This window comes from Sphaerodactylus townsendi, linkage group LG09 (assembly GCF_021028975.2).
Source record: "Sphaerodactylus townsendi isolate TG3544 linkage group LG09, MPM_Stown_v2.3, whole genome shotgun sequence".
Lineage (NCBI taxonomy): Eukaryota > Metazoa > Chordata > Lepidosauria > Squamata > Sphaerodactylidae > Sphaerodactylus > Sphaerodactylus townsendi.
The window spans coordinates 55,248,115-55,262,434 of record NC_059433.1 but is presented as its reverse complement, the minus strand read 5'-3'; the positions used below and the strand labels follow the sequence as shown (position 1 = coordinate 55,262,434).

Genomic DNA, 14,320 nt, shown 5'->3' with positions numbered 1-14,320 from the left:
AAGGATGCAATATTTGAGTTGAGGCCTTTCCAAAACATGCACAGCAAGCACATCATACCTGCTTTATTTGATGTGCCTCGCAATGTTAAGGCACAACTCATATGCATGTTCTTAAGTGCAAAATTTTCATTCAAATTCATTATTAGGCAAGGAAGCATCATATTATATAAAAGGCTAACACATTTGGACTGTGTCTGGTTCCATTTACATGAGATTTTGCTTCTTGTATGCTTTCACTCAGCGTAAGAATACACTGAATAACAGAAGAAATGAAAAGATGACAGATTCCTTATGAGAAGAATATTATGAAGAACCTACAGTTTAGAAAGTGAAGTGAAAGATGCACTGAAAGCAACTGGAAGAAACAAATCACCCTGAGTAGATGCAATATTGATAGAGCCACAGAAACAGAGTCCATCAAAATCTTTTTTTGCTTTAATATTTTTATTATTTCATAAAAAATTTTATTATGTCATAAAAACAATTTCATAAAAACAATATAATATATGTGAATGATACAGGTGGGAACCAAATGAAATCACTCCTTGTCTTAATGGGGGGGGGGGGTTCCACAATACGGGAATAGAAAAAAAGAGGATATAACATTGTTATACAAAATTAGAAAAAGAAAACATATCTCTATTCTTAACACGACTATGCCAACAAATATGGGAAACAATGGCTCACAGTCTGAGAATGTCCAGTTTACATCACATTTCTGAGAAAAGGACACATCAGCAACTATTGGACCATCACATTAATTTCTCATATGAGTTACAGAGATGCTCAAAATTTTACAACAAAGTCTGTTACCGTATATGGAATGAGAAATGTCACCTGTTCAAACTGGTTTCATAAAAGGAAAAAGCACAAAAGATCATATTGCAAATTTACATTGGTTACTGAAACATGAGACACAATCAGCTTGTGTACCATAGATTACAGCAAAGCTTTCGATTGTATCAATCATAAAAATTTTATGTTTTTTTAATGGGTATGCCACAACATTTGATTGTTTTGATGCACAACCTGTTCTCTGAACAAAAGGTTACTATTAATTAATAGTAACAGAGAAACAGAATGGTCCAATTGACAAAGATGTCAGACAAGGATTATTTTTATCTCCCTGTCTCTTCAGTCTACATGCAGGACATATCACAAATAAAGCTGGATTAGATTTAGAAGAAGGTGAAAACTGATGGAAGGAACATAAACAATTTGGTATATGCAGATGACAGCACAATAGCAGAAAATATTGAAGACCTGAAACTGCCACTGATGAAAATTAAAGCAGGAAATGCCAAAGCAGGTTTACAGGTGACATTAAGAAGACAAAAGTGACATTAAGAAGACAAAAGTGATGGCTACGGTGGAATTAGACAACTTTAATGTTGACAATAAAAAAATTAAAACGTTAAAGTTTTTTATTCCTTGGCTCCATCATCAACCAAAAGGAAGACTGCAAGCAAGAAATCAAAAGGCGATAGAGACTGGGAGCTAGAAAAGTGTAAAGATGTGTCATTGCTGATCAAGATCAAGACAGTGCATGTCATATTATTACCATTACTATGTATTGGTATGAAAACTGGGCAATGAAGAAAGGTGACAGGAAGAAAGTTGATTCATTCGAAATGTGGTGTTACAGGAGAGTTTTACAACCTACCCATATATACTCGAGTATAAGTCGACCTGAATATAAGCCGAGGCACCTATTTTTACCACAAAAAACTGGGAAAACTTATTGACTCGAGTGTAAGCCATGGGTGGGAAATGCACATAAGAGGTGGACAACAAGGGGATCGCTGCAGCCTGCGCAGGGCTCGACTCGAGCCTGGATCCAAGCTTGGCGCAGAGTGCAGCCTGGCCGGCTTCCTTCCCTCCCTCCATCTGAAGCCCTGTGGGGTCTCCGTAGGAGGTGGGGAGGGGATCTCTGCAGCCTGTGCCGGGCTCAGATCCAACCTGGATCCGAGCCCGGTGCAGGGTGCAGCCTGGCCGGCTTCCCTCCCCACCTCCATCCGAGGCCCTGCGGGGTCTCCGATGAAGGTGAGGAGGGGATCTATACAGCCTGTGCTGGGCTCAGATCCAGCTGGCCGGCTTCCCCTCCCCACTTCACTCGAGTATAAGCCAAGGGGGGCTTTTTCAGCACAAAAAATGTGCTGAAAAAGTCAACATAGTCGAGAATATACGGTAATCCAGATGGTTGGGCTACGCTGCAGTGGTCAGAGAAAGCACAGCAAAGGCACTGCTGCTCCTCTTCCAGTGCTGCACAGTGTGGGAGAACAGTGAATACCCCTGCCAGCAGAAAGTTTTCCACAGGGCCACCAAAAAGTGTGGCTTAATCCCAAGGGGTTATGATACAACTGCCACAAACCCAGGATGGAAGCCAGCTAATGCCAGCTCCGTGCTGGGAACATCCCAACCTACCCACCCCCCACCATGCTGATGTCTGATATAGATGTTAGTGCAGTTCCACAACACCCCAGAATTCCAAATTTACCCTCAGCAGAGCTGAGAGCAGCTGGCCATTGGCATGTTTGCTCCCTGTGCTGGCATGGGTCTCTGCTGCTCTCTGTGAGCATTCCCCCACATCTGGATGGGGCTGCCTGAGATATTGTGGAGCACCAAAAAGACAAATCAGTGGGTTCTACATAAAATGAAGCCTGAATTCTCCCTAGAACTAAACTGAAGCTATCATACTTTGGTCTCATTATAAGGTGACTAAACTCACTGGAAAGGATAATAAGACTAGGAAAAGCAGAAAAAATGGAAAGCCCAAGATGAGATTAATTAATTCAATAAAGGAAGCCACAGTCCTCAGTTTACAAGACCTGAGCAAGCCTATAAATGACAGGGTGTTTTGGAGGTCATTAATTTATAGGGTTTCCACAAATCATAAGTAATTTGAAGGCACTTAACACGCACATACTAAGGATAAGAAACCCTTTTAATTCAAAGTTAGCCTGAGAACTGATACGTTAACAAAGGAAGAAACTTTTAACTCCCACATCTCCAGATCATCTCTCCCTTTAGAACAGTAGAACAAAAGTATTTCAGTTGCCAAGCTCCAGGTGGGACCTGGACATCTTTCAGAATTACAAGGCATCAGCAAACTGCAGAGATTCTTGAATAAGAATGTCTGCTTTGAAGAGTGGATCTATGGCATTATATCATGCAGAGGCCCTCCTCTCCTCTCTCCCTTTCCCAGGATTCATCCACAAATCTCCAGGAATATCCCAATCCAGAGCTAGAATTCCTAAATAATGCAGGGAGGCAGTTCAATGGACAGTTAGGTGCCCCTTGCAAATCTTTGCAGGTCCTCCACTATGGAACTGGGCCAAGCCTGGGGGCTGGCACCACATTACTTGACCAGACTTCTCCCTGGAAGAGGCTATCAAAGGTGGAGAAGGAAAGAATGCTGAAGATTGGGGATGGGGGCAGATAAAAGTGGGTCAGTTGGTAGGTGGGATTTTCAGGGAAGGGATAAAGGAAATAGTGGAAAAGAGGAAAATTAAATACACTTCACAAGTCCTTGTGCATGTCCTGGTAGTCACTATCTAATACTGGAGAGTGTCTTATATAAATAATCTCATGCTATGCATTTTGAATAAAACCTTGCCTGAAAAAGAATTTTACTCACCACAAAAGAGGAAATCATTGCAGTTCATAAGAGCTTTTGGAGCTCAGTGAATCCCAAAATTTCCTAGGGAAAAAAACAGAAAAAAATAATTCCCAGAACTTTCCACATACCCCCAAGTCCTCCACATCTCTATTTCTACAACTTCAGGTGGCAAACACCTTGAGTTACCAGTAAATAGAGGAGACCCACACATTCAGTGCTTCCTCAAAGTCATTAACCACAATATTTCTGCTTCCAGGGCACTTAAATTGTCCCATTGTAATCTTGGGTGCATTTGCTTCATGCTGTGTAATTTATATCTATAATTGCCTATAGTTACAGCAGTCTGCCAGCAGGAGTCAGCAGAAGCTCTCTGCAGAAATTTGGAAGGTAGGTACTGCCTGCATGCAAATGATATACGTAAGTTTCATCTTCACTTTGGCATAGCTTTTGTGCCCTCATTCCTTCCATCGCTACCAACAGATATAATATTGCAAGTTGAGAAGATAAACCTTGGTAATCTAAATTTTAAGGATTATTTCATCATGCTCAAAGTCCTGACACTAACTAGGTCTTTGTAACTCTACCCTAACCTACTAAACTAACCTTTTCTAAGTTACATTTCATATGAAATGATCCACAGGAGATCCATACTTGGAACTCCCACTGTTAATTAACTAATTAGGATTTGCATGGGTATTTTATCCACCCACTCCCAAATGGCTAATTGATGTTTACATTTAGCGAGTTCAAATGCCAAGGAACAGCAGTACATAAAACAATGGACGGGGTTTAGAACAACAAAGACTCTTAGGGGTTTTTTTGACCTAGTCAGGTATTGTTCTTAGAGAGTCTGAAATCAGTTACAGGTCATTTTAAATGTGGAATTCCACTTCGAAAAATGGGTGCTTTGACAATCTACAAGATCATAGTAAGTATCAATTACATCACTTTTCAAACTGTACTGCCAGATGAGTTGTAATTATATGTTACTTGTAATTATACATTAATGTGGATAGTTATATGTGGGAAAAACTTCATCTACTTGCTGCAGTTTTATTGTGGTTCATAGGTGTCAGTTTATTGTGGAACTTAAGTGTCATAGGATTATGAGAGAATTTGGTTGCTCATTTCCTGCAGAAATGTAGTTGACAAAATACAAGTGCATTCACTCAACTGAGGTAATTGCAATAATTTATCATGCATGGGGCAAGGGGAGGGTAGGATGGTTTTTCAGACTATAAACTGTTGTTCCTCATGGTCTGAATGCTAATGTAGCTGTTTGACATAAATTTGTATGGCTAATATTCTATAAGAAATCAGGTTCCTGTGAGGTTTCTAACATTTAAAGGCAATGGACAGACTTGTAATGAGTTAGTAATAGGTCTTTTTGGTATAGTTGACTGATTCCCTGTGAGTGGGTATTTTAAGTCTACAACTGATTATTTACTACTTATTATGTTGGGTAGAAGGAGCATGTTGCTTTAAAAGAAAGTACATAAGAGCTTCATGAAGATGAGAAATAAACTCACGTATTCAGCTGCTCCAGAAAGGAATTATTTTGTAGCTTGTAGGAGCTGATGAACATTGGTATTTTTTTGACATCAGAGCCTTCAGGAGGATAATGCTTTATATACCAACCTTTTAAAAAGTAAATACAGAATTGTTTTGTTTGCTTTGAGGATTTTCTAGAGGTAGATCTAGAGGATTTTCTAGAGGTAGAAGCTGTGAGACATAACTGAAGATGTGTACTGTTCTAATTTAACTGGATGGAAGCTTCAGAAGAACTCAAGATCTGTTAGGGAATTAACTGACTGCATTACTGAAATTGTGTTCAAGCAATGCCTGCCTTTTGGTTTAAATTGCAGCAAGGCAGATTTAGAATTTCTTTTTGATACCTTACTAATTTATGATACCTTACTAATGTTGGAATAAAACATCTGAAGAAAAGGTTCCGCCTAGAATTAGGAAGCTTTTTGGACCTGTTTTAGGCACATATATAAAAATTCTATATTAGACTATAAACCTCTATATGGTTTTGTACTATAATTCAAACAAATTTTATAGTTAAGTACATACAATTTTGGGGGTGCAGTGCTGTATTTCAAAAATAGGGTTCCTTACATAAGAGAAATAGAAGAAAATAATTTAACATACTCTTCTCCAGTACCACTTCCCAAATGCTCAAATTATGTCTCAACTTTGTGCATTCTAGGATCAGGAACTGCCTTTAATCAATCAAAAGAATCTGAAATTACTTCTTGAGAAATAAATGCTTAAATCCTGACAAAGCTTTAAAAATGTGACAGATTGTGAGGAGATATGAATTCATAAATTCTGATACAGCTTTAAAGTCTGTAACAGACTGAAAGAAAACAAAAAAGCAGTGAAGAGTTACCTAACTGAAGTACACTGTCAGCTTTTGTTCAACTGGAGTTGACTTTGTATTCATATACAGTAGAAACCCTCCCATTCATGCTGGAGACAAATAAGACCAACCTAGGGATAGAAGGACACATATTTTATATATGTCCATAAATGCATCTAGCATATGGTAACAACTGTCATTAACAGCACCATCCACAGAAGCTTGTGCTTAGGGGTGCAGTGCACAGACCTCTTCAGAAGATCTGTGCACTGCACACCCACACAGAAGGAGGGGGAAGATACCCAACAATAGATTTTTATCCCACTGTTCTTCCAAGGAACATACTGGTCTTCCCCAACGTATTATCTAACTACAACCACATGAGACTGAAACTACATGTGTCTGACAACTGGTCAATCAGTGAACTTCATAGCTTAGTTGGGATCTGAACTCAACTTTGCCAGGTTCTAATCCATCTCTCTAAATCCAATGCCAAACTGCCATTTTAAAAGCTTGCATTTTAAACCTCTATCAACAGTATTTATTTATTGAACAGAAATCAGTATATATATTTCTTAAAGTTATACTGAGGAAAAAGAGTTGCCCTAAACATTTATAGACGCAGCTATAAATGGAACAATGGTCTAAAACAATTTATGTATTCCAATGATTTTACCTACATTTCAGAAGGATAAATTAACTCTAGCCATTTTCACAGAATTAAGTAGTCACCTCACATAAGGAGCTAACAGACTAACTTCTGAACTCTCCATCGGGGCATTCAACGAAAAAAAAGCACATGTTGATTCCCCCGTGAAAGGGATCAATATTTTTGATAATTTAATAACATTAATAACAAAAATTCTTAGTAATCAACCTCCTTAAAAGTCTAAAAATAACTTGAGATGCCTGGATAAAGAATGTATGCAGATCAATAACCAGATTCGCTCTTCATATAATGTATTTCGTAGTACAAAATCAAATGATGTACTCACTGTTATTTCAGAAGTTAAGAAGTCTCTTCAGATCCTTAATAAGGAGTAATACCAGGCTTTTATTGATGCTGAATGGGAATAGTTGCTTCAAGCTTCCTACTCTAATAATGCTAGACGATTATGGTCAATTGTAAATCACGTAAATTAGTATGTCAAACCAGGAACGTCCAGAATCTCTCTGTCAGAGTGACATGGCTATTTTTCATCTTTCTTCTTTGATAGCACAGTTACCGAGGCAGTTTGTCCAGATAACCGCCCAAAAGGGCCCACCTGACCCCCAGTCACAGCGAATGAGGTACTGGTGTTAATTTTTGGATTTGAAATCAAATAAAGCTCCTGGTCCAGATGTGGTACTTCCAAAAATCTTGAAAGCAGATCCAACAGGATGGGCTCAGCTATTGGCAGCCCTGTTTACTAAGATCAATGATACAAGTGTAATACCGAAGATGTAGAGGTTATCTATTGTAGAGCCCATACTCAAAAAAGGGGATTCACCAACCTCATGTATCTCTGTGCTAGCTTTCAAAATTAAAAGGCTAAATTTAACTTAAAATTTAATTTAAAATAGGTGAATCTCCAAAGATTTAATGTCTGGTTCTGGCACCATCTTGAACTTTAACATCTTTCAAATTTTTGTAAGCCCAACTGTGGTTGGGACTGGATGGGATAGAAACTTTTTAAAAAAGGTTTATTTGGAAACTAGCATATTTGATAGTGAAAAAGAGAGAGAGAGATAGTGTCCTGACAACATCATTAGCTGAGAGAATGTCTATGTGAGAAACTTCTGAAGAGAATCAGGATATTGCCCTATCAGGAATTATAGCTAACAGGAGAGAGGGTGCAGACCTCATTATCCTATCTACTGTCCTCTAGCTCCCCACTACAGGATCTTTTTCTTTTCTTTTTTGTACACCAGACCTTGCCTATTCCAACCTGAAGAGGTCTGGAAGGCTCCCACTCCCTTGGCTTTCTGTGAGCTATGCCAAACTTTTTAGAAGACTCTTTTACATATGTGATAGGGTTTTACTGTATCAAAATGGTTCAGAAAGCTATTTGCATAAAGGATTAGGGAATATAGTTTACACTGCTATGTTCAGTTCATTCTGTTTTGCAAGCAGTGTTCTACTATGTAATTTTTGTATTGCTTAATGTGTCATGTTAATACTTACATATTGCTGCAGCTCTTCTTGGGATTTCTGTTCTGTTGCAGATTTCAACAATCCTAATCATATTGCTTTGTTACTGGATGTTCCATCCTGTTGACTGTATTGATTTACTCTGTGTAATCCATCTGGAGTACCAGTGAGAAAGGTAGGCTATAAATAACAACACATCCTAAACTCATTAAAAATAAAATGGCGGACAAGAGTCACATCTTTTCAGTATTTCAATATATATCACTTCTAAAAATGTAGGCCTTTACATGGACCTCTGCAACTGCTTCTACAACAAAGGAACAGAAGAATTGTAAAGAGAAAATAGTGAAAGAAATGGCTAGCCAGGTATGAATTGATAGATTTTTGGAATTTTCATTTGATATTTCATTTGATATTAAATGACAAAAGAAATTCATCACTTTTGTATCAGTAGTTTTACCAGTTATATCAGTTGTATTTCTGATTAATAGTAGAAATATTAATAGTAGTAGATTAACAGTAGAAGATTAATAGTAGAAGTATTATTTTGTTCACTTGGAAAATAATTGTTATTTTTCATGCATATCATTTTTTCATTTCCTACATGATGTCGTATTTTGCAGTAATGGTAATCTCCTGCGTGTGTGTGTGTGTGTGGGGAGGGAGATGAGGCCTACATTTGGTTAAAGTTTACTTAAGGGGGGCTGTAGTTTGTTGTTTTCCCTTGCTGTACTGTCAGTTTGAATTTCTGTATAACTGCAGTTATACAGTTATCCCAGTTTTATCCCTCCCCCCCCCACCCAATGATGCTGCTTCTGTTCTTGCTTTGCTTGGTTTTTGTTAGAAGACTTATGTGGGGATTTTTTGTTCAGGCCTCCTAAAGTTGAGTTCTCTCCTTTGAGTCACTCACTTTTCTCCCCATGTTTGCTGGTGTTGTTGTGTTGCTTCTCCTTTTAAGTTTGACCCTGTCCAGGGGTGGCTGAGATGCCTCGCCCTGGACTTGTCCAGCCGGGGGGCGTGGCCCATCACGAGCCAGCAGCGGGACCTGGCGGGCGCGCTCCCATGGAGGAGGGTGCCCCTTTAGTTTCCCACTCCAAATTCAAACTGTTTGGAGGTTCTACTTTTCCTTAGTAGTGGTTTGTTTCTGTTGCTGGTGGTTTGTGGTAGGTCTTGTTGTGGGTTGGGTGGGCCTGTGGGTCTCCTTGCTTTACTTTAGAAGGGGGTTTGAGGGTTGTTTATTCCATGTTCAGGTAGAGTCGCTCTGCTGCGGTTATCTTTTTAGGTTCTTAGTATTTGAGATGAGCCACAGATTTCAAAAATTTATATTTAACTAGAGTTTAATTATGAAAGGGCTTGATAGGGTTAATTAGAGTTGTTCATTTAAATCAGCACTCTAGGTTTTCAATATCCTACTTTATAGGATATCAGCAGGTTACAATAAGAGTGAAAATTCTGGGACTGCAAATAGTTAAACAGTGCTTTGGTGTTTCGGTGGCAGGGCTGGCAAACGTGCCCCATGTCTTGATCTGATGTGGTTGCACCGCTGGACTGTGTCTGTTGTCATGGTGCTGTGGTGTGCTTAGTTCATGTCTTCTTCATTAGGTTTTGTTGTAGGATTGCTTTAAGAGGTTGAGGTGTGGGTATGGAAGGAAGAGAGAGCCTGCCTCTGCTGTTGTCCTGGAGGGAAAAATGCTGCTTTCCTCCATCTATTTGAAACAGTGGGAGGGTTGGAGTGAGGTGTTATACTGTTATGCCAGCTGGCTCTGTGCTGGAGATTTTATTGGGAGGGGGCTCTGGTTAAGGTCTTGCTCTGTGCCAGGGGCACCAAATTTCCTGCAGGGCAGCTGGTGAGTTTCCAGAAAGGAACCAGCCAATTCAGTAAAGTTTGTTGAGGAGAGGCAAATGCTATGGTCACCCAACTGAAGGAGAACTTGGTGTCATCAGAATGAGTCCCCAACCATCCACACTTCAGCAAAATTGGATGGTTCCTTTCAGGAGACTAACCAAAAACCCTGCAGGAAATTTGGTGTCCCTAGACAGAGCAAAATCCCCACCAAACCCCCAATAAAATCTTCAGCACAGAGCTAGCTGGGCATAACAGTAAGCCCGATTTAAGTCTATAGTGGGACATTTTCAAGAACATAAGAACATAAGAACTAGCATGCTGGATCAGACCAGACTCCATCTAGTCCAGCACTCTGCTACTCGCAGTTGCTCACCAGGTGCCTTTGGGAGCTCACATGCAGGATGTGAAAGCAATGGCCTTCTGCTGCTGCTGCTCCTGAGCACCTGGTCTGCTAAGGCATTTGCAATCTGAGATCAAGGAGGATCAAGTTTGGTAGCCACAGATCGACTTCTCCTCCATAAATCTGTCCAAGCCCTTTTTAAAGCTATCCAGGTTAGTGGCCATCACCACCTCCTGTGGTAGCATATTCCAAACACCAATCACACGTTGCGTGAAGAAGTGTTTCCTTTTATTAGTCCTAATTCTTCCCCCCAGCATTTTCAATGAATGCCCCCTGGTTCTAGTATTGTGAGAAAGAGAGAAAAATTTATCTCTATCAACATTTTCTACCCCATGCATAACTTCATATCCCCCCTCAGAAGTCTCCTCTCCAAACTAAAGAGTCCCTAACGCTGCAGCTTCTCCTCATAAGGAAGATGTTCCAATCCCTCAATCATCCTCATTGCCCTTCTCTGCACTTTTTCTATCTCTTCAATATCCTTTTTGAGATGTGGCGACCAGAACTGAACACAGTACTCCAAGTGCTGATGCGCACCAAATGCTTTATATAAGGGGCTGTGGCAACAATCGCTTGCAGTTTTATTATCAACCTCCTTTTCCTGAGAATTATCCCTGTAGCACTAGAGTTTGCACTTTCAACAGCTGCCATGCATTGAGTTGACATTCCCATGGAACTATCAACTAAGACACCCAAATCCCTTTCCTGGTCTGTGACTGATAGCACTGACTCCTGTAGCATGTATGTGAAGTTTGGATTTTTTGCCCCTATGTGAATCACTTTGCATTTTACCATCCAGGTTTGGTGAAATTTGGTTCAGGGGGTACAATTTTATGGACCCTCAAAGGGGTAGCCCCCATCTCCTATTAGCTCCCATTGGAAACAATGGAAGATGGGGGAACCCCTTTTGGGAGTCAATAAAATTGGACCCCCTGAACCAAACTTCATCAGACCTGGGTGGTATCATCCAGAGAGTCTCCTGAAGATACCCTGCACATTTGGTACCACTAGTTTAAAATGTGTTCCCTACAATCAGAAAACCATATAAACACCAAAAATATCGAAAAATTCAAATGGACCCAAAGTTGTTCATATTTTTTTCAGAAAATCCATAAAACATTCAAGTTTATTGAATCAGATACTTGGGTTTTTGGCTTTAATGATTATAAAGCCAAATAAAGCCAAATCTGAATTTTACTGATTTTTTTTCAGTATTGATCAAGCTTAATTGTCACCTTTGTTTTGTGAATTTCTATACACAATCAAACAGTGAACTATATAATGCTGCTTTCCTCACTGAAATGAGGAAATGCTGACCAGTTAGTTCCTAGTAATGCTTATAATTGGCATGGTGACTTATTTTAATACTGATCTTGAACTGAAACCAGAAAATGACCGAGTGACTGCGAACAGGTATAATATGCATATTCTGCCTAACATCCATTGGAAACCAGGCTGCATTATTTCTCCCCTAAACTGTATTAGTGGCCGATTATGTACAAAGGCTTTGCTGCATAGTACAGGCCAGTGTTTACCGCAGCAAGATTTCTTGTACGGACATATCTTCTGGAACCCCACTTTCACTTTTCACTCTCTTTGCAGAAAGCAAAACCACTTATAATATGATTTAAATCTTCCACCAAAGTGGGACAGATTTGCCAGTCTAACATCTCTGTCTAACATCTGTATATAGTCTCTCCTCCACAAGCACAGCCTCAGCACAGCACAGCCTCAGTTGCCAGGTGCCCTGGAGTCTTCCCCCTTGCCCCCCTCTCCATGCTGCTGGCTCCTTCCTGCTTCTCTATTGAGACATCAATCTTTTGATACAAAGTAACAATAAGGGTTTTGCAAGCAACAGTATAACCAGACATCTTTTTGGCTCTGACCCACCTCCTTCACTTTGCTTCTGCCCTCGCCGAGGGCTGGGAGTGCTTTTAAAACTTTATTTCAGACAAGACTCTATTTTAAAACAAGTTTCTCTCTTGCGACAGTGGCAGAAAGTGTGCATGTGTTCGTGTGTGTGTTCAGGGGAAGGGAGTGGGGGAGAGAATATCAGCTGTGTGCCTTTAAGGCTGTTGAAGGATGGTGTTAATCCCCCCCCCCATTCAGTTTTAACATTTTTTATGTCAATTTAAATGTCTATGATCAATGGAGGGATTCAGCAGGTTCGCACCACTTCAGCAGAACTGGTTGTTAAAATGGTGCTTGTAAACCATCAGTTGTTAAATTATTTGAATCCCACCACCAGAAATGGTTGTTAAATTATTTGAATCCCACCACTAGGTCAGAGTATAGTAGTGCTTTTCATGAATTCATAGAAGTTGATGGTTATGTAGACTCTTAAAAGGCTTTAGAAAGAGACTTAATGTTTGTATTTGCAACTTAATTGTCTGTTTTAAAATTAGTAACACTTTTACCACTCATAATAATATGAATAAATTTTAAATGCATTTTTCTTCTCTTTTGAACAGGGAATGATAAGTAGAAATGAAACTTTTGCTTCATTGCCACTTTTCACATCCTATCTATTAGAAGAATGGATAAGTACTGATCATCTCCTGATTCCTCATATGGCTGTAAACTTGATAATGTTCTTAGCAGCCATTACAATCAATGTCCCCTTTACTCTAGCTGGTGTTTGTTGTATCTGTGCATTTATAGTATTCATATATCAGAAAGTTAACAAACTAAACAATGATTATTCTAGTGCATCGTGGGACAATGCCAGACTAACTATTGCTCACGGGCTCATTGGACTTGGAAGAATACTGCACGGTAAAGTTTAAAATCTTTAAAGTTCTGTTTTTAGTTCGAGCAAACAGTTTCCAGATAATATTTTCTAGGCATATCATTCCCCATATTATCTTTGCTTCCCAGTGTAGAGCAGCAGGACAATTCTTAAGAGAAGATCAAAATATTGCCATGGGCTCAACTTTCCTTGAAGGATTCCCTTCAGTGAAGACCGCGTATTCACTTGTAGGGTAGAGTAGGATCATCTTCTTCTACTCTCAACTGTTCCCAAGTATGCTAATCTGGTGTTTGGGAGAATCAACCCCTGGGTGAAAATACCTACCATTCACCTCTCTACACCCAAAAGAAAAAGTATCTTTAGTCTGGTGGCTTTAGAAACATTGTTAATAGTTGGGTTTAGCCAGTGGCAACCTAATGTCTGCAGGGTAGGAATTGCTTCCCAACCCATTTTGCTATCCATTGGAATGACTTTATTTGGCTTAGGTTTTGCAAGTTTTTATGATTCTTTTTATAAAGACTTTTGAAAACTTTGCATTGGATTTAACCAGCTTTTTTGCCAGTGAAAAGAACTGAATTCCCTTTGACCATCCAAAGAAAAGGGAAGGCGGTGGATCATTAGTTTTGCACAAACAAAGCATATGGAAGAGTAAGGAGTAGTAAGGAGGGATATTAAACAAGGATCCAACCTATACATACAAAAATAATTCATACTTGTTAAATATCAATCAGGATTAATGTCAGATTTATACTGGTTACAATATTCTACATTATTCTTTCAACAGGATATGAGATTCTTGGTACAGAAAACATACCACAAGGGCCAGGACTCATTGTTTACTACCACGGAGCTATCCCTATTGATTACTCTTTTTTTTTTGCTAGTCGACTTGTTATGGGACAACGCTGTTATTCTGTAGTCGATTATTTTCTCTTTAGAACACCAGGTGAGCCTTTACTGCTAAAAGACCACAGATTAAACAAAGTATGTGCTTACAGAAGGGTCCATTGAATACTTACTGTGAAGGGCCTTTCTACTGGACAGCTGGGGGATATCTTGAAAGGGTGTCTTCTTCACCAACTGCAAGGAAGCAGGAACTAATAAACAAACTAACACTCACTTCCTGTGGATGTCACCAAGTCTCTGTGCCTCAGCATCCGTTCTGGCCAAGCAGTCATACCACACGGAACACAGGAAGACAAACATGGACATT

The 14,320-nt window shown here is 39.5% G+C and overlaps 1 protein-coding gene across 5 annotated transcripts in view; it reads left to right on the top strand.

Moving 5' to 3' along the window:
* The first annotated feature begins 4,409 nt into the window (after nt 1-4,409).
* Nucleotides 4,410-14,320, top strand: part of LOC125439219 (transmembrane protein 68-like) — a 33,901-nt gene continuing 23,990 nt past the window's right edge. For 3 of the 5 annotated variants that reach the window (XM_048508218.1, XM_048508219.1, XM_048508215.1), the window contains exons 1-6: nt 4,410-4,547; nt 7,202-7,274; nt 8,190-8,290; nt 8,395-8,481; nt 12,830-13,133; nt 13,892-14,053. In XM_048508218.1, the coding sequence (XP_048364175.1) occupies nt 8,470-8,481; nt 12,830-13,133; nt 13,892-14,053 (478 nt within the window). In that variant the 5' untranslated portion in view covers nt 4,410-4,547; nt 7,202-7,274; nt 8,190-8,290; nt 8,395-8,469. Of the gene's footprint in view, nt 4,548-4,708; nt 4,798-7,201; nt 7,275-8,189; nt 8,291-8,394; nt 8,482-12,829; nt 13,134-13,891; nt 14,054-14,320 lie in introns of those variants that run through there. The other 2 variants (XM_048508217.1, XM_048508216.1) reach the window with 2 other exon arrangements.